At 35.6% G+C, this 21409-nt stretch overlaps 1 protein-coding gene across 1 annotated transcript; it reads right to left on the bottom strand.

Moving 5' to 3' along the window:
* Window positions 1-15209: 15209 nt before the first annotated feature.
* LOC113277370 (bidirectional sugar transporter N3-like) lies at window positions 15210-17104 on the bottom strand. Its single transcript, XM_026526487.1, has 6 exons — window positions 16923-17104; window positions 16784-16820; window positions 16453-16663; window positions 16167-16328; window positions 15844-15963; window positions 15210-15747 (listed from the first exon to the last, which is right to left on the bottom strand). The coding sequence occupies exons 1-6, from the start codon at window positions 16978-16980 to the stop codon at window positions 15379-15381; spliced, it is 957 nt and encodes a 318-aa protein (XP_026382272.1). The 5' UTR covers window positions 16981-17104; the 3' UTR covers window positions 15210-15378.
* Window positions 17105-21409: the final 4305 nt, after the last annotated feature.

The following is a 21409-nucleotide window of genomic DNA, read 5'->3' as shown; positions in this document are numbered from 1 at the left end:
AGTCACCATCATCGGATATTTCATCCAACTGATTTTCTAGGCATGATTCCCAGTTATCACCAGTTTCTACATCATTAACAAGATGAACTTGTCTAGTAGATTCCCTTTCATGAAGGTTTTCAGATATTGAATTGTAGATGCTATCATCAAGTGTTAATTCAAAACTCTTGATGTCTTGCTTTACGTTAACTGAATCATTATCAGGTTCTATAAATACCATTTTTAGATTTCAGTCTTATAGGTTGGATCGCACCAAATACAGATTGTTAGATCTTTTCGTGTTTGCATGCTCTAATACCAATTGAAAAGACGAGGGTACCCAAATATACCTCAATCTAATACTTTTCCACCTATAAATCCTTTCTCCGAAAGTGATTGTCTATGGACTGAGTCGAGACAATACAACTAATCGGTTCACACTTCGTGTGATCGTCTATGGATACGAGATCAAGACAATACGACAACAAGATAACTTGTGTGATTGACTATGGATATAAGATCGAGACAACACAACAACGAAGTATGTTTACTTGATAAAATGTTCGGACTTAATCAAACACAATAGGATTGCTATCAAGTAAATAGGAATTAACGTTTGTGTATTTTACTTCTAATTATAATAAAACAATTATGATTACGGAAATATAAAAGTAAAAGACACAACAAGATTTTGTTAACGAGGAAACCGCAAATGCAGAAAAACCCCGGGACCTTGTCCAGAATTAAATACTCTCAGGATTAAGCCGCTATAAAAAATCTAAACCAACTTCGTATAGTTGAGACCAAGCAACTAAACCTATAGTTCACCTAGTTCCGTTTGTATCCCTGCGCCTCTAACTTGCAATAAGTCACGCACTTGGAACAATTCCTTTGGTTCGTATTCCAAATAGTAAAGGAACAACAAATCTGTTCGGTAACAACTCTTTTCAATCAAGTGATATGAGTTTGACAAAAGGCTCTTCCGTGTATCCCAATGAAAACTCTTTTCTCAGGTCCTTAGATCTATCCAATAACAACTACCAAAGTAATAATCAAGATTTTACAATAAATACTTTGAATCACAAAGAATTGTATTAATGCCGATCTACTCAACTAATCAATCAAATCTATCACAAAGATAAACCGATTATGAACACAAATCATAAATCTTCTTCGTCTTCAAATCTTCTTAGATCTTCAATAAACACCTGCACACAATCAACTTGAATCTCTTGTGATCAATCACACATAGAACTGAGTCTGTTAACAATGGATTATCACAAGACGTCTTTAGAACTACAAACAGTCTAAAGATCCTCGTTGAAACTTCAATCTAGTTTGTGTTAGAGCACTGCTCGGTCAAACTCGCATGCGTTGCTATCTCAAGCATGTTTGTCAATGTTAGTGATCAAAACTATAAGTCTTAATTTCTAGTCTCTTATAGCTAAGTCTCTGACTAGGATAGTAAGTGTAGTTGAGCTCAAGGACTTCATGGCGATTCATCATACAAATAGAAGATCTACTCAAGGAACCGGTGGAACTTCTCGACAAAAAGGTATGTGGAGATTTGAACTTATCTGTCACTCAAAAGTCTATCTATTCTATCTCCTACTCTTTGAGACAAAAGTCGTATGCTATATATATAGACTAGATCATACACATTTGGTATTTCGAGCCGAGTATACCTCGCCTATCTATATCTCGAAATATGTGTTGGTAAGCTTTTCGCTTCGACCAAGTTTATCTTTACCTAGTGACGAAAGTCATGAATGTTTCAATCACTTTGAAAATTGCTTTGACGAGAAATAGTGTAACAACTGTATAACGTCCTCTAAGAATGTTTCAATGATTGGAGTGAGAGTTTAGATTACATAACCAATGGATTCCGTGAACCGAAGTTTTTGAACTTTGTTGATCAAGAGAACTGGAAGTATGGCAAGTGCCAAGTCCGCGAACTCAGTCCGCGAACTTCCGAAGTTCTCAAACCCGAGAATTTCTGCTGGAGTTGACAAACTACTTGTGTGAGCCAAGTCCGTGAACCCAGTCCGCGAACATGCGTAGTTCTCGAACCCAAAAATTTCTGCTGGAGTTTGTAAACTCTATCCGGTGTCTTAAGTCCGCGAACCTAGTCTGCGAACTTGAGATGGTTATATATCTAAAGATGATTTCTGAACTTAATCTTAAAATACTAAGGAATGCTTTTGCAAACCGTGGCTATTAAAGTTCATGAAACGATTCGAGTGAATCAAATCATATTTGCTTCAATTGTGTCTTGTGTAGTTACATAAGATTTCCTTGCAATTGAACAACTCTCTTAACTAGTTCATTTGAGTCAATTGAACTAGTTATGGTGAAGAAGAACATGGTTGGTATGAAACGCTCATATGGTTAACCTCTTTGGGTAGACTATTGTTGAACTAACGACGTACACGTTTGGGTGCGGTTAACAAACCTAGAAGCGTACAGTCATTTGTATATGACAAGCTAAGTTTTCGATCTAACGGTTGAGAAATATTAGCTTGAATCTAAATCAGGTTTTCATCTAACGGTGAATATTGATTGCTTTTCAACTAAGGAAAAACCCTGATTTGAAGACTATATAAAGGAGACATTTAGCATTGAGAAAACTAATCCCCACACGTCCGTGTGATACTAGTTTCTCTGGTAGAGTCGTTTCTCCTTTAACCTTTGGTTTTCTTCTTTTAAAACCAGGTTAACGACTTAAAGACTTCATTGGGATTGTGAAGCCAGACTGAGACTACTTTTATTGTAGTTGTGTAATCTGATCTTGCATCTTCTGTCGTACGAGTACAATCATGTTGATTGGATTGATATCGTGAGATTTCTCCGATAGGAAAGATATAAAAAGTAATCACAAACACCTTCGTCTCATCGTTTGTGATTCCACGATATCTTGTTTCGCTAGCATACGATTAAGATTGTTGTGAGGTGATTGATTAATCTAGGATGTTCTTCGGGAATATAAGACCGGATTATCAATTGGTTCCTGTTCACCTTGATTACTATCAAAAGACGGAACAAAAACTTTTAGGGTTTTTCTGTGGGAGATAGATTGATCCTTTGATAGACTTGTCTGTGTGAGACAGATTTATTTATTGTTAAAGCCTGCGATTTTGGGTCGTAGAAACTCTTAGTTGTGGGTGAGATCAGCTAAGGGAATCAAGTGCGCAGTATCCTGCTGGGATCAGAGGCGTAGGGAGTACAACTGTACCTTGGATCAGTGGGAGACTGATTGGGGTTCAACTATAGTCCAGTCCGAAGTTAGCTTGGAGTTGGCTAGTGTCTGTAGCGGCTTAATACAGTGTGTATTCAATCTGAAATAGGTCCCGGGGTTTTTCTGCTTTTGCGGTTTCCTCGTTAACAAAATTCTGGTGTCTGTGTTATTTCTATTTCCGCATTATATTTGTTTATATAATTGAAATAATACAGGATGTGTGTTTGAATCAATTAATTGGAAATCCGATCTTTGGTTGTTGATTGATATTGATTGATCCTTGGACATTGGTCTTTGGTACTGTCCAAGTTATTCCTTGTGTTTGATTATTTACTCGCTGATTTTTATTAGCTTGAGTGAATCAAAACAAGAGAGAGATATTAACTCCTTGAGATACTTTTATCTAGATTGAGTCTGACTGTCTAGTTGATTCTCTAGTAAGTGTTTCGGAGTTAGTCCATACAGATTGCTAATCGAAATATTGGGTGGTGTTGTTAGACCCCCGCTTTTTCAATTGGTATCAGAGCAGGCAAACACGTTTAAGACCTTACAAGTATGTGTTTGTAGCGATCTGACTCTATGGACAGAGGGGCTATCTCTATTAACGTACCACCAGTTTTCGATGGCTCTAATTACTTATGGTGGAAAATTGTTATGCGAGCTTTTATTCAAGCGCGTGATTTTCAATCATGGGTATATGTTGTTAATGGCTATGATGCTCCCGTTGTGGCAGTTGGAGATGTAAACGTTCCCAAACCTATTGGTGAATACACCCCTGCTGAGATAAATGCTGCAAAGCAAAATTCCGACGGTTTGAATGCTATCATATATGTCATTACCCCAAATCTTCAGCACCATGTGTCTAATTGCACTCGGTCTAAAGATGCTTGGGATATCTTAGAAACCGTATTTGAAGGTAAATCCAGTGAAAAGGAATCCAGGCTTCAAAACTTAATTCCGATTGGGAAAACCTTCATATGGCAGATGAAGATACATTTGATGAGTTTAATCACAAAGTGTCTGAAATTGTTAATGCATCTTTTGCATTGGGTAAGACTATTCCTGAAAAGGACATTGTGATGAAAATTCTCAGATCCCTGCCATCTAGATACGAGTCTAAGAAGAATGCCATCGTTGAGGGAAATAACCTTGATAATCTTTCCAGAAATACATTGGTTGGAAATCTAAAGATCTTTGATCATGAGCATACATCCAAAATCGGAAAGGATGTTGCCTTTAAAGCACGGAAGAACACTAAATTACTTGATAAGAGGAAAAGTATTTATGTCTCTGAGGATGATCAGTCTGAGGGTGATTTTTCAGATGAAGATCTTGACAAATCAGTCTCCTTGATCACAAGACAGTTTAGTGATCTTCTATTGAAGAGAAGCAAACGGTTTTCAAGAGACAAACCTAGGTCATCGGATAAACCTCACAATCGTGTTCCTCCTAAAAATAGGGATGCTGACGAGGATGATGACGAGGATATGCCACAATTCTTTAAGTGTAAAGGTTTTGGTCATTTTGCAAACGAGTGCTCAAATCGTAGAAAATACACTGGAAACAAAGGTTTTGCTGTAACACTTGATGAGATGTCTGAGATCTATGATTCTGATGAAGATAGGAAATCAAGTGTCGGTCTTCTATGTGAAAACATTAATTTTGATAACTGTAGCAATACATATATCAATCTTGATGGTTTCGGTGAAGATAAGAATCCAATCGTGCTGGAAGAATCAATTGACCTAACCTTTGGAAACTCTGTCTGTAATGTTTCAGGATCTACCGTGTGTTTAGATGCTGTTGCACCACAAATGCCTGATTATTATCCAAGATTGATGTGCTCGTTTTGTTCTCAGAAGGGTCATGAACTATCAAGATGTTACAAGTACAAACATCAATTGAGGCACGCCAACAAACTTCAACGAAGAGCAAATCAGTTAGCAAGGAAGCTTAAACTTGCTCAGAAGACCGCTGAGGTATGTAGGATTTTATCTTCGTCTAAGAAGTTAGTTTCCAAAGACAAAACAAGACCATTTGAGAAGAAAGTACGGTCAAATCGCTTTGATAGAAGAAGTCAGAGGATTTCTCTCATGAGGAAAATGGTGGACAAATCATTGTTCACCACAACACAAATTAATTGTGTTGTTTGGTAAATCTTGTCTCATGTGCCTGTTCAAAAGAGACAAGGTTGTGAACGCACAGGCTTTAGGAAAAGTTTTCTTAGGTTTATTCTTTTCTGTTTATCAAATAAAAGGAAGGGTTACTTTCGACAATTCTACTATTTATAGGGTTTAGAGTTGGATGTCCACGAACCTGTTTAAAGGTTTCGAACCCTACATTCTTTTTTCCTCATTGATATTCTTTATATTCCAAGACTGCTTGTTGATATTGTGAATTCCAATCACAAAAATCAGTTGGTTATAGTTGTTCTGATAAGCATCATGTCTATGGATGGAAAGGATGTCAACATGATTGTTAAGCCATCAATCAAGGAAAAAGAAAGATCTCAAGTAATTTTGTCCTTGAAAAGAAAAAGGAGGAATACAAGAAAGCCAAGGGCTATCCCTTCTAACTCTCAGAAATTTTCCGATGTTCTTGATGAGTTGAATGAGGTAAGAAAGAAGATTCATGATATTAAGGCTTGCGTTTTAAGGTCTTTGGAAATTCAGAAAGCCCTGTTTCGACATTACTAGCCAAGACAGTTTGTTGATATTAACTCCTATCTTCACGAACCTTATGTTCCAATGGCTATTGACGACAAGGAGTTTGGGAATGATAAATAATTTCTCAAAGACATTGTTGCCTAGTATGTATTCTTTTTGGTTTAGTTGGAAGAATAACTAGTGCTTTGAATAGCGATGATTGTGACTACACAGCTATTATTTTCATCTTCTTGTTTTTAGGTTTTTTGGTTTAAAATTCTAAAACTATTTGGAGGATGATGGTTTGCAATATTTTTGATTTTGTTATATTGCAACTTGTTATGGGATATTTTGATGTTTACGTCCGTGAACTATGTTGTCCCATATTTTTGTCAAAAGTAAAGTCGTTTATGATCGGTATTCGTATTGGTTTAAGAATGAATAGACTTTTGACATATACAAAAGTTAAGCCTATATTGTCAACCCTTGACGGAAGATAGGTTAAAATCTTTTGTATCCAAGGATTATTGCTATTGTAGCTTGTGCAAAAGAATGAATCCTTGTGTATTCCACGGTATAAATCTTCATTGATCCATCTTTTTGTATCACCGTGAGGCTCCGTAATGTGTCTTATATTGAGCACGATACAACTAAGTTAATTATTTTTTATTAGCTTGGTTGGTTGTTCCGTGAGATACGTTATGTTGAGCATTTAGAACTAAATTAATCATCTTCTTGGTTATTTAGTTATTACTCCACAAGTTCTCTTGTGTTGAGTACATGAACGATTAATCCAATCACTCTCTTGTATGGTTATCTTAGTCGTTTCTCCGTAAGTTTACTTATGTTGAGCACAATGAATTAAATTGATCACTTTTGTGGTCAATTTGATTATGTATTCCGATTGAATTATTCATGGGTTTACTTATGAATAATTTGATTGAGTTTTAGATATAAAAATCATTTTCATGGTTTTGGTGTCCAATAAAATCCTTTGTTTCTCTTGAAATTAAGGTCGCTCGTTGTTGTTCCCTTGGGAATGACATCAAATGGGGGAGAGTTATTTAATGGTCATATCTTGAGGGGTGTGCGGCTGTGGAATTTTAGAGGGGTTGTCTTGTATCTTTAAACTCCTTGATGAATGTTGTTAGCTTCGGATATATGATTGCATCTAAATAAGATGATGTGTGTTTCTTTCTCCCAGTCATGAAATGTCTCTTACGGAAATTTCATTATGATCCCGTTCTTGTATCTTTGCCAATTTGATTAACAAAAAGGGGGAGAATTAATATGTAGTTCACACTACAAATACATATGGTTTTCAGATCATTGTGTAAGGGGGAGTGGTTTTCATGTGAGATGGAGTATTGACTAAGGGGGAGTGATACATATCACCATAGTATTATTGTTGAAGTTGTGATACAATTGGACTTTGACACTATGTAATAATACTATGACACCATATAACAATGATCGAGACCGATGCTTTCTCATTGTTATAGCTACGGATCTTCAACAATGGTGATGCTAAACTTACAACCTTTGGGATCATTGCAGTACTTGGAAGTGACGAATATTTCAAGGAATGTTGAAGATTAGACATGTGGAATAGGAGCTACTAAAGTTTTTTTTATCTTTTTTGTATTCCATATGTATTGATAGTTTTGTCACTAAAATTGACAAAGGGGGAGATTGTTAGAGCACTGCTCGGTCAAACTCGCATGCGTTGCTATCCCAAGCATGTTTGTCAATGTTAGTGATCAAAACTATAAGTCTTGATTTCTAGTCTTTTATAGCTAAGTCTCGGTCTAGGATAGTAAGTGTAGTTGAGCTCAAGGACTTCATGGCGATTCATCATACAAGTAGAAGATCTACTCAAGGAACTGGTGGAACTTCTCGACAAAAAGGTATGTGGAGACTTAAACTTATCTGTCACTCAAAAGTCTATCTATTCTATCTCCTACTCTTTGAGAAAAAAGTCGTACGCTATATATATAGACTAGATCATACACATTTGGTATTTCGAGCCGAGTATACCTCGCCTATCTATATCTCGAAATATGTGTTGGTAAGCTTTTCGCTTCGACCAAGTTTATCTTTACCTAGTGACGAAAGTCATGAATGTTTCAATCACTTTGAAAATTGCTTTGACGAGAAATAGTGTAACAACTGTATAACGTCCTCTAAGAATGTTTCAATGATTGGAATGAGAGTTTAGATTACATAACCAATGGATTCCTTGAACCGAAGTTTTCGAACTTTGTTGATCAAGAGAACCGGAAGTATAGAAAGTGCCAAGTCCGCGAACTGCCGAAGTTCTCAAACCCGAGAATTTCTGCTGGAGTTGACAAACTACTTGTGTGAGCCAAGTCCGCGAACCCAGTCCGCGAACCGGCGTAGTTCTCGAACCCGAGAATTTCTGCTGGAGTTTGTAAACTCTATCCGGTGTCTTAAGTCCGCGAACCTAGTCTGCGAACTTGAGAAGGTTATATATCTAAAGATGATTTATGAACTTAATCTTAAAAGACTAAGGAATTCTTTTGCAAACCGTGGATATTAAATTTCATGAACTAGTTATGGTGAAGAAGAACATGGTTGGTATGAAACGCTCATATGGTTAACCTCTTTGGGTAGACTATTGTTGAACCAACAATGTACACGTTTGGGTGTGGTTCACAACCTAGAAGCGTACAGTCATTTGTGTATGACAAGCTAAGTTTTCGATCTAACGTTTAACAAAATATTAGCTTGAATCTAAATCAGGTTTTCATATAACGGTGAATATTGATTGCTTTGCAACTTTGGCAAAACCTTGATTTGAAGACTATATAAAGGAGACATTTAGCATTGATAAAACTAATCCCCACACGTCCGTGTGATACTAGTTTCTCTGCTAGAGTCGTTTCTCCTTTAACCTTTTGTTTTCTTCTTCTAAAACCATGTTAACGACTTAAAGACTTCATTGGGATTGTGAAGCCAGACCGATACTACTTTTATTGTAGTTGTGTGATCTGATCTTGCATCTTCTATCGTACGAGTACAATCATATTGATTGGCATGAGATCGTGAGAGTTATCCGATAGGCAAGATATAAAAAGTAATCACAAACACCTTCGTCTCATCGTTTGTGATTCCACGATATCTTGTTTAGATACCATACGATTAATATTGTTGTGAGGTGATTGATTAATCTAGGTTGTTCTTCGGGAATATAAGACCGGATTATCAATTGGTTCATGTTCACCTTGATTATTATCAAAAGACTGAACAAAAACTTTTAGGGTTTTTCTGTGGGAGACAGATTGATCCTTTGATAGACTTGTTTGTGTGAGACAGATTTGTTTATTGTTAAAGCCTGCGATTTTGGGTCGTAGCAACTCTTAGTTGTGGGTGAGATCAGCTAAGGGAATCAAGTGCGTAGTATCCTGTTGGTATCAGAGGCGTAGGGGATACAATTGTACCTTGGATCATTGGGAGACTGATTGGGGTTCAACTATAGTCCAGTTCGAATTTAGCTTGGAGTAGGCTAGTGTCTGTAGCGGCTTAATATAGTGTGTGTTCAATCTGGACTAGGTCCCGGGGTTTTTCTGCATTTGCGGTTTCCTCGTTAACAAAATTCTGGTGTCTGTGTTAGTTCTATTTCCGCATTATATTTGTTTATATAATTGAAATAATACAGGTTGTGCGTTTGAATCAATCAATTGTAAATCCGACCTTTGGTTGTTGATTGATATTGATTGATCCTTGGACATTGGTCTTTGGTATTGTCCAAGTTATTCCTTGTGTTTGATTATTGACTCGCTGGTTTCTATTAGCTTGAGTGAATCAAAACAAGAGAGAGATATTAACTCCTTGAGATACTTTTATCTAGATTGAGTCTGACTGTCTAGTTGATTCTCTAGTAAGTGTTTCAGAGTTACTCCATACAGATTGCTAATCGAAATATTGGGTGGTGTTGTTAGACCCACGCTTTTTCGGTTTGAATGAATCGTATATCAGAAGAGAAGATTCTCAAGCATAAACAAACTAGGTGCAATCAAAGTTCAACAACCGTTAGTCAATTAAATCAATCGAAAACTAATAATAAACCGCAATTATCTAGTTTCCCACCAACGGTACTAATAGAGCTTCTCAATCCCAAAGAAGTCTTTAAACCGAGCGGCCGTAAGAGATTTCGCCTAATCAAAGTTCAACAACCGTAAGAGGTTACTTTCCTCTCTGAATATGCGGCTCCACCAGTAACAACACAACTAGCTAGTTTTGCTGGCTCTGAGGATTAGTTTGCTTGAAATGCAAACTTCAATATTTATAGACCAAGGAAGTTTGGACACCAAGGAATTTCCAAAACCGAAAATATTCTCAAGATATGCAATATATTTCCAACTTCGGTTTCCATAATTCCTGGAAATGCTTTGTCCAAATGTTGACCGAAAATCTCTTAGAAAATCTCCAACTAGTAAATGCACATTACTAATTTTTATTTTCTAAAGATATGAAAAACTAAAAACCTTAATTAAAAGATTCTTAATTTATTTCGTCTGGAATTCTCCTTTAGCTATTAAGGAATATATTTGAACAATAAAAGATAAGCGTTACTGCACATGTTCAAAGTATGTCGACATCTTTACTTTGTAAGTCCGTTTTCATACTTACAATCTGGGAACCGATTTGCCACACTTCCAAACAAGTTTAGAATTGGTTCATCTGACTTCGAAGAAATATGTGATTGATTATCCTATCAAATCACCAAACATGGGTTTCACGGTTCTACCAAAACAAGTTTCGGTTATACCTCCATGTGGGTACTAAAATTAGTCACGCTAGTTACCAAAACTTTGTTGTCTAGGTACTAGGATCGGTTCCCAAATATATATGGTATCTAACTTGTATTTGGTACACATGTCCATAGGATCGGTTCCCAATAACTAAAAACGTGTTGCACATGTTCATAGGATCGGTTCCCAATAACTAGAAACTTGTTGCACCTCTTACAAGGATCGATTCCCCTTTTGTGATCGGTTGCACCTCTTACTAGGATCGGTTACCCAATGACTAGAGTTGGTCATACCAATTACAAAAATCGATCATACCATCTCAGGTGATTACTTAAGATCGGTTTCACTAATAAAAGTCATACCAATACAAAAGTCAGGCCTTGTGAATAGTTTTACCAAAAACATAAGCAAGTCATGAGCGGTTATACTAAACACACATATTGGTAATTCAAAAGATTTGCAATGAATAACAATACCAATAAGCCTAGCGATTTCCCTTTCAATTCAAAAACAAGTTCATGAATGTACTTCCTTTAAACAAATGTAAAACATTGTTTCCTAGGACGAAATCTTCACCTCATACCCATACACAATCACAATAGCATTCAAACGATTATGTCTATGTCTTATATACGAAGTTCAAAAGATAAACGTTATACTTCGTATTGTATTCCTTAATACTACGTCTAACTAGAGTATAATCATTCATAGCTTCGCAGTTATGTTTTTAATATGCACGACTTGAAAGATACGTTAGGGAATGAAACAGTTCAAGTAAAATATTACTAACCTCAAGAAGAAGGATGATGTTGTCGATGTAGATCTTTACTTCTTCACATTCTTCAAGTCTTCACGTAATACTTGTAATGTCTCATATCCTAATACTTTCAACCTAAATTATACAAAGTTGACTCTAGCATATAATCAAGCGACTCTTTAAATGAGTTTTGATTCACTAAAATATGACAACCAAATTTGACATACCAACGCTTGGTGGGTTTAACCAAGTTATGCTCTAACAAATAGCCAAGCTAAGTTTGCTTGAAACCAAAGCAATATCTCTCCACCATTAGATGGTCTTAGATTGTTACACACAAATGAAAGGCACCTTCATTTAGATATGGATAACCGTACCTAAACGTGTACACTAGGTTGGCTCAACAATAGTTAACCGAAGTTATCCATATGAACACTTTCATATCAACCTTATTCATCTTAATAACAACTAGTTCATATGACTCAAATGAAACTAGTTATAAAGTTGTTCAATTGTTTATATTCTCATAGAAGTATACAAGACACAATTGAAGCAAAATCGGTTTGATTCACTCGAATCAATTTATGAACATTGTAGCCCTGGATTGCAAAAGATTTCATTCCTTATTATATAAATTTATTAGTTCATGGCACAACCGATTCTAGAACTTAACCCACTCAAGTATGCAAATGGGTACGCATACTTAAGTAGCCGGACTTGGACTGTGTCCGACAGTATGCAAACAGGTACGCCTACTATCACACATCCAGATCATCAGTTGAATTTATTACACGTACGGGTACGCATATAATAGTTCCCGGACTTCAACTGAGTTCGCCAGTACGCGTATGGGTATGCATACCAAGGCTCCCGGACTTTACCTGACCTTGCCAGTACGCATACGTGTATGCATACTATACCAGTCTTGGGTCAAAATATATGCAAGTACGCATACTATGTCTATAATCAAATTATGGTTAAGTGTTCGAAACTCTATTTCAATTATTCAAACATTCTTAGAGGATGACAATAGTTGTTTTCATAAACTATTAGCATAAAAGCTATTTTCAAGTGATTGACATAATCAATACGAAAAATTCCGAGTTTACATCAAATGAGATGTTACAAGGAGATTTTCATATGATCATCTTTTGACTTTCGTCAAGAGATGAACTTGGTTAAAGAAAAATCTTACCAACACATATATTGTTCCTTGACACTTTGATCACAATATGATGATCAAGTCTCTAATACTAGAGTTTCATGTATATAATAACTTTGCGTGTTATGTTTTTTCAATCGGAAATGACTTAAAAGCTTACGATATAGAAATGTAAACAAGTCAAGTCATGTATTACTAACCTCAAGCGGAAGGATGATGATGTCATCGTTGATGTCGATACATCTTCAGAATCTTAAGCTCTTCAGAGTAATACTTGTATGTCTCAACATTTCTAGACTTTATAGTCTAACCTAAAGAAGTTGACTCTAGTAATCTAATCAAACGACTTATGGTGTTTTGATACTACAATATGACAACCAACCTTGCCATACTAATGCTTGGTGGGTTCAACCGAGCAGTGCTCAAACAGTTGGTATTTCAATATCTGGCATGATGGCCAACTTGAATAATATTGCACCATAGTGGTGCTATATCGCACTCGGCTAGTCTCCCATTAGCGTGAAGCACCATGTTGTTGCAACATTGCACTTGGCCAGCCTCCTACTAGCGTGATGCACCATGTTGGTGTAACATTGCACTTGGCCAGCCTCCCACTTGCGTGATGCACCATGTTGGTGCAACATTGAACTTGGACAACCTCCCACTGACATGATGCACCAAGATAAGCTTGAACTCGAAATTTCTTCTCTGCGATATTAAATCTACTAAAATCATATGACATATTTTCATAAGATAGAATGGTAAATGTCGTGAGTAAATATGATATGTCAGTCTTCACATACCATTTTGTTGATGAAGTTCTCGTAAAATTCTTCGTTTGTTCTTCCGTCTCCAATCTTCAAGGGTTATTCAATGATGTGTGATACATAATTATCGTACTTTAATCCTAGTCCGAGACTTGAGTTTAGTAGACTAGAAATCAAGATTTAGTTTTGTACATCTAACATTGACGTACAAGCTTGAGATCGAAAAACTTGCGAGTTCGACCGAGCGATGCTCTAACAACTTTTCAGGAACAATGCTCTATTCTTATACACACTTTTCATGATTCCAAGGCCCCCTAGTAACCTATATTAATGATATTGCCATCCCTTTTCCCCTTTTATAGATTTTTTTTTAATTCTTTCTATTTAAATACCTTCATAATCACATGATATTTTTTCTAATTTCCAACTTAAACGTGCTTAGTATATGTTTATAGCATATACTCCATTTCCAATTCATACTGGCTTCTATCGAAGTCCATGAACCTAACTAACCTCGAAAATCGTCTTGTAATTAAGGTCAGGGTTTTCCAAGGCTCATAAAATGCATGACCTTAACATGTACTATGTGGGACTAATTATCTCAATATTCCCCTTTATCTGTAGCATCATCGGGTCCAACACATGAAAATTAAATCGGGTGACATGTGGTAGAGGTGTGGACAAATGAAAATTGCGTGCTTTGTTACTATATTGAAGAAGTCCATGGGCCCATCTCACTTCGAAAACCAACTTAAGAGGTCAGCGTTAGATCTTAGATAACCATAAAATGTAGGACTAATAATCTCAACCATAGTAAAGTCGATCCATGGGCCTAACTAACCTCTAACACCGTCTTGCAAGATTAGGGATGTCCAAAACTTATAAACTGCAGGATCTTAGATAACTCATTCAATGTGAGACTAATTATCTCAACATGGCCTCTCTCGTGTAGCCTATTTGGATCTAACACGTGGATATAAAATTGGGTGACGCGGGGTAAAGGTGCGATTACATGACTCTTTACAGATATTGCTCTGATACCATACTGAAGTTCACGGGCCTAATTAACCTCGAGATTAGGATTCCCACGGCTCATAAATTGCCGGAGCTTAACCCATGCATATTATGTGAGACCAATAAACTCAACAGCTTGGAAAGCATCTGAATCCTTTAGCGGCTAAGTACCCAGTCTTTTTGTTCTTTTTTTTTTCTTCTAAGCAAGGAGTATCATGTTTGTCTTTTTTCATGCAGAAGGAAAATATATTAGAAAGACAGGGACACCATTGGGGATGATGGTGCACCCGAGGGGAAAAAAAAGAAAAGAAAACAGGAACAAAGGCCAAGATTACATCGAGCCTATTACATTATTTCAATTTCTTAAAATCAAATTGAGAGTAATGCTTGAAATAAGTTAGACCCCACAGACCAATTGAACATGAGAATTTTGACAATGCCAATGATCTCATCCAAGTTTCTATATTTGTCATTGAAAAGCTTTATTGTTTCTTCCCCTCCAAACAGTCCATCAAATGGCAAAGGGGATTAGATCCCATAATCTGTTTTTCCTGGACAATTGAGAACCTTTTTTCCTATTCGATTGCCTCATAGATTGTCTGACAGATTACTGAAGCACCCATTGCAGCTTGTATCCTTCCGGAGAGTGAAACCAAACTGATCTAGTAGTCTGACAATTTAAGAACAGACGGTGATTGGACTCAGCATATTTCTTACACAACGAACATCCATTCACCATTATGGAATTCTTCAGCTTGCCCAGAGTTGGTGCAGCATTATAACATAGACACCAAACAAAGGAAATCATCTTCCGTTAAATTTTGGATTGGAAAGGCTCTTATGAGGGAAGAAAATCACGAAATTAGACAGTCAAACTTATTTTTGCCAAACATCATATTAATGCGAGGTCCGGTCATACATCCTTTTGGGACTCTACGTTGGTACACGTACATAAAAGTTACAACAGAGAAAAGTGTGCTTCCAAGCAAAACAAGTGGAGCTCTGTCAACTGCTTTACAACAACTCACTGTTGATATGATGATTTTATACTTCTACTACTTCCATATTTTTTCCAGCGACTTTGTCATCTTGTTGGTCTATAACTTGCTGCTGCTGCATGTTTTCAAGATGATGAGTATGATCCAAAACTATTATTTGCAAGTCTATTGGATGTACTTCTGCACTTCCCATGGTGTTAAGCCTAATGACATGATCTCCATTAATAGCAGTTGTCGTTGTTCTATTACCAGAAACGTGTTGGTGATCATGAGCGTTTGGTAACTTGTTATTTTCTTGATAACGATGTTCTTTATCTTCTTCGGTTGTTACAACAACGACTTGCTTTTTGTTCTTGTAAATTGCGTACATTAACATCTGAAGAACTCCAAAAACGAATCCTGCTACATTTGGTAACTACATACACATATTAAGACGTAGAGCATATCAGATAAAAGAGAGACCAATTTAGAAATGTAATCGAGAATTGATCATCCTGTGTGAATTACTTACAGCGACATATAAGTCTTTAAGTAAAAGACCGTAAGAAAACCATAAAATTGCGCTCAATGTGAGGAAGAATGACAATGAGAAAGGCATGAACTCTACACTCTTTGTTTTTATTACTAATCTCTGTAACAAATAAAAACAAACAAATTAATTAAGTTTACAAACCGTCGATATATATATGGAATATCATCACTAAAGCAATAAAATGATGATTAATAACAACTTAAGCACCCGCGTATTCGAAGCAAAATATTATTTGCTGTAAAATCAATATAAACAGGAAGAATTAACTTAATTATTATTATGTACTAGATATGAATCCTCACCATTATACTTAACGGGGCTGCAAAAACACAAGCGGAGAAAGCAACACAAACCCATCCAAGTATAGTAAGGCGGGTTAAACCGTTCGCTAACAACATTGTTAGTATCAGGATCAAACTAAATAGCCCAAAATTCAATAACCCAAGTATCTTTATAGTCATAATCTGCATTTACAACCAAGAAAAGAAATCACGGCTATATATATTTATTTATGAATGAAAAAGACCTCCAGAAATATATTGATGCGTGGAAACCATATTGATCATAGTGCTAGTTACAAATACGTACCCTGGCATTTTTTGGTGCGTAGATGAGAAATATGGTGATATAAATGGTTTCAATGACACATCCGATGGAGTTAATGGTGATTAGTAAGAAAGCATCAGTTTTGAGTACTGCATAGTAAATCCAAAGCATGGCACTAAATAGTGAAACCACATACGGTATTGATTGAAATCCTTCTGTTGCTTTCTTCTTATAAATGCGATAAAATGTCGGCCTGTGATCATCGAAAAAAACTACGGTCACATACAACCGACCTCCATTGTTAACTACATAAGGTCGACAGTACATGTACAAATTTAAGAAGATAAGTAGAGTAAGTAATTAAAGGACTTACAATGGTGCAAGGCACACCATGATCGAAACAATATTTCCTGCCATGAATTGCAAATGAAAATATTAGCGATATGATATGGTATATGATATATTGTTTGAAATTTGAATCTCAAACAGAAAGAACTTCGTATGTTTTGTACCTAAGATACCAAAAATGAAAGCCCATTGATGATGATGAATATCGGCGGAGGTGGACATATCTTCAACAATCGAAGTAAAAAATTTCTTCCAAAAATCTTCACAAGTACTGATCTTAATGATACTCTAATTAACTGATAATAACTTGGAAAAAAATCAGTTAAAAAAAATATGAGGAGGAGGTCTCTACTAAAAAACCCTAGCTTTCTTATACATACAACTTGGGCAACTTCAGTATATATAGAGAAAGATAGTAGAACACTGAGACTAATTCTACTATTATAATAGCTAGCTATCAAGTAGTACTACTGAATACGTTCCGTATATATCTTGCAGTATTGCATTCTTCTAGTAGCACCATATCAAATGAAAACAAAGCATGTGCATGTACGCTTGTCGAGATCAAGGAGGAGGACAAAGTTATCATTATCATTGGTACGTGGCGGTACGTTAGAGTTCATGTTGAAAATTAGCTAAAATCTTTACTAAATCGACATGAAATTTCTGTGTTTAAACAATAGATTTACGTGTTGTTTTCTATTTTACCTGAAAAAAACAATAACACTTCAACCATTTCGAAGAGATATACGTGCAATGACAAGGTATGTGCAATTGTGCACAAAACTAAGTTTTTTTTGTTGTTTATTAGCCATGCGAAAATTAGGTACATGATCAAATATGTGGACACGTAACTTAGTTCTTTGAAGTTCACTTATGCTTTTAAGCTTGGTCCACCGAAACAAGTGCATGTCCTGGTTGCACCTTTATATACAAGATTGGTTAAATTATATCATCATGTATAAGATTGGTTAAACTATATAACATTGGTTCCTCTAAATTATATATATTATATGTAAGATTGGTTAAATTATAGGTTAAACTTAAAATGATAATGCTAGATGCGTTTACTACTGCATGATATTAATGTTACAGGTGTTTTTCCACGTTAATGAACTCGCCAACATTCCAGTACAGTATGATATTTTGCCAACATATATAGGAATACTATATCAACACCTGTAAATGGCACTTGAAACTCCACTTCGCTTTCTGCCCACTTCCTCCCCCAACTTAATTAGAGAATGATTATCTTCAAATCTCAATGCCATTAACTCGTTTGAGATTTTTACTTTCCACAAACTGATCGATAGGGTCTTGGTTTTAGAATTACTTGGACCATGTAGTAGGCTCTCTGCTCTGGTGATAAGGAAACTACTGGTTTGCAAAACAGACTAAAACTGTACGTTACAGAATTCGAGCAGGCAGAAAGTATTTTCAGCACTAGCTCTTTTCATGTGACACTGCAGAATTTGAAGGGCCCCTCCCTACAAACAAACTTCTAGTCCTTTTGAGCCGTTTCGTTTTGTTTATTTGTCACCACGTCAGCCCTAACTCTTACTTGTCACCTCTATAAGTGATGTTTGTTGCGGGTGGGGAATGATGAATTGGAATTGTATTTTTCTTTTGTTTGTTTTGTACTGTTTCATCTTTCACGGTATTGGCAATTTGTAGCAATAGAGTAGTGACAGATTAAGTTGGTTAAAGTAATCTTCTTATTTGCTTTCTAATTCTAAAAGCTTTATGTTTGTTGTTGCAATGATCAATCAATAATGGACGTACCGAAACAATGATCATGATATTAACTACATGGAATTATTTACAAGTTTGTTCATTTAGGAAAAAAAACGTGTGACATACCATACGTTTACAGAATCGATTTGGCTGGAACGCTACTTGCTTAGAGTGACTGGATATCGAGTTACATCAGGAAAAATTCGTCGACAGTAGTTAATCAAATGAAACATCAATTGATCTAGTGTCGATTGTCAAAAGTGCAAGACACATTATGTACGTGAGACAGCAGAATATTATAACATGAATATAACAAACGCTTCTCTGGTGAAACAGAAACAGTGTTAGGTATACAATAATACTAGCGACCTGAGCTTGCCTAAACCTAAATTCCTTACCGGACCACAACAGAAATAATAACAATGATTGTAAATATTAGATGTTCCAAAATTAAATTCCTAATTATGGTCGCCGGAAAGTATAAGCGATTAATGGGGAATTTGCGCGAAGAAGATATATCAAGAATGAATTCACTGATTTTTACTTCAGTCTCTTTCAATATTAATTTCAAAACAAGTATCAGCATGGGCCTCGTATGAATGTTGCATTCTTTATCAAAATTTTAGAAGAAGCTAGAAAATGTTTGGACGGAGAAAGCAATAAAAAAAAAGTGTTATAAACATGTAATTATGTTAAGAATATTTAGGATAAATTTTGTTTATTACTGGGATGTATTTGTGTCTAATTCTATAAATAGAGGTTCTAATGTTAGTCTATTGTACACATCTAATAAGACTTTCTCTTTTTCTTCGTCTCTACTTTGTGTCTTTTCTTCTTCATTTTTTAGTTCCACAACACGTTATCACGCACGTTTGCTCAATCAATGAGGACACGAAAGATTAACAACATCTATATCTACCCTCTCTCTTGAGTCAATTATTTGTTTTTCTTTGGTTTATTAATTAGATTCTAGCCCCAAATTTTTATTGGCTTATTTTAGGTATGCTATACGCCGTGACCTTTACGACAAAGGTGTAGCAATGCCCTTACTGGTTCGCATGAATTAAAGTGATAACAATCACTTAATGACGCCTATGGGATATCAGCCTTAAAAGAGATGACCCCATGATGAACAATATCCTTTTATTCATCCTTTTCTTTTTTATATGTATATTTTTTTTTTGGTTAAATTTTGTCTTGGCTGAATAGTTAAAAGCATCTATTTTTTCTGGTATGCAACGGACGACCATAATTAAATGATTTTTGTTAAAAGGAGAGGAAATTGTGATCCGATGAAAGCAGAAATTGTAATCGACTCCATAATTAGGACCAACTCGTTATACTTGATCTAAAATACCCATGCATACACACGTATTCCTTCCGCACGTTAAAAAATTCTTCTATCATCTTCCTCGCGGAACAAACTTAAGAACCGTAAAACAATGGAGAAGAAACAAGTCTCATATCTTTTTGTAATAATAATAATTATCACACAACTAATCAATCCTGGGATTCAGTGGACAGAACAAAACATAAACTTTAAAGAAAAAACTGAATTCGATGATTATCCACTCAACTAAGAACAAGCCATTGCTGATGCTCTTTAAAAAGGATACTTTATCATTTCCTCTCTCAAGATCTTTTTTTCAGTGCTCACATTAATTAGAATATTGTTACCATACAAGCGAAAATATGTACATACAGGAATTGAAAACTATGATGGTGACGAATAACCGCTTTTTATCAAAACAGGCCAGCCATAATCAAATCTACAACTACAGCTACTCCGTAAATGATTCATTTTTTCCTTTGTTAATTTAATACCGTTTCAACAATCTGAATTTTCAATTCTAATTTTTTTTTACTCTTGTTCCTCTTTTGTATTGTGGTCTTCCTACATTTAATCATGCAATGATGATACTTGTTTCTGCTATATTGTTTTACAGTAAAAATAGTTTTTCTAGGGTTCTTTCCTAAGTTTGTTGTGCGAGAGAGGAAGATGACAAAATTTTGGAACGTGTGCAAGGAATACGTGTGGTATGTATGGGATTTTAGTCCGAGTTTGATGATTATGACGAGTTGGTCCTAATTATCGAGTCGATTACGATTTTTACTCTCCTCGGATCACATTTTACTCTCCCTTTAACAAAAATCTAATTAAATACCCTACATGGTGATTATTTTGGGTGTATCACCTGTCAAAATCGATGGGAATTCTATTTTTTTTTTCCGTATCATGTATCATTGATCGTGTAGATTCCTCCCTGATGGAATTTATATATATCCTCACAACTACACGAATATGATTACAGTCGTCCTCCAATTTTTATTCTTTTTGGGCACCATTAAAATCCAATAATTAATTTTGTAGAAGATATGGTCTATTTATGGGATATGGCTGATCATAAAAAATAAGAAAATTCATCCTAAGATCGTTTACGGTATCTATTCCTTTAATGAAACCGTAATCACCAAAAATTGGTGTTATCGTAGTTTAGTTATTCTTATGGTAACTAATCACATGCATGGTTGAAAAACCTACGTCCAATTAAGTTTGGTATCCTTATTCTACATAAAAGGATCATGTGATTTATCCATATGGTTTCGATTATTTTTTTTACAAGAAACCATAAATTAACCACAACAAAGATTTTCTCTTTGGGATGACTAGAATGACAATATTTTTTTTCTTTTGTCGATACAATTTTGGAAAATCGTAGAAACTAATCGATGTGAATTTTCTCCATCGCTTCTTTAAGATGAGAGAAAATATATTGGCATATTTTCTAAATTTTGCAAATATGGTATGATTTCGAAAACGAACTTGCACCATCAAATATGGTTTTATTAAATTATAAACCATTGACTTCTATTCTCTAAGAAAACTATTCAACAACCACAAAGTGGATTTTCTCTA

Source organism: Papaver somniferum, chromosome 5, assembly GCF_003573695.1.
Source record: "Papaver somniferum cultivar HN1 chromosome 5, ASM357369v1, whole genome shotgun sequence".
Lineage (NCBI taxonomy): Eukaryota > Viridiplantae > Streptophyta > Magnoliopsida > Ranunculales > Papaveraceae > Papaver > Papaver somniferum.
This window is presented reverse-complemented; position numbering and strand designations above follow the sequence as displayed.

Bases quoted from the DNA above. Each gene is read 5' to 3' on its own strand.
- LOC113277370 (XM_026526487.1), bottom strand. From the start codon at position 16,980: ATGTCCACCTCCGCCGATATTCATCATCATCAATGGGCTTTCATTTTT. The intron at 16,821-16,922 runs GTACAAAACATA...AATTCATGGCAG, and splicing joins TTTCATTTTTGGTATCTTAG to GAAATATTGTTTCGATCATG. The intron at 16,329-16,452 runs GTACGTATTTGT...TTGTAAATGCAG, and splicing joins ACGCACCAAAAAATGCCAGG to ATTATGACTATAAAGATACT.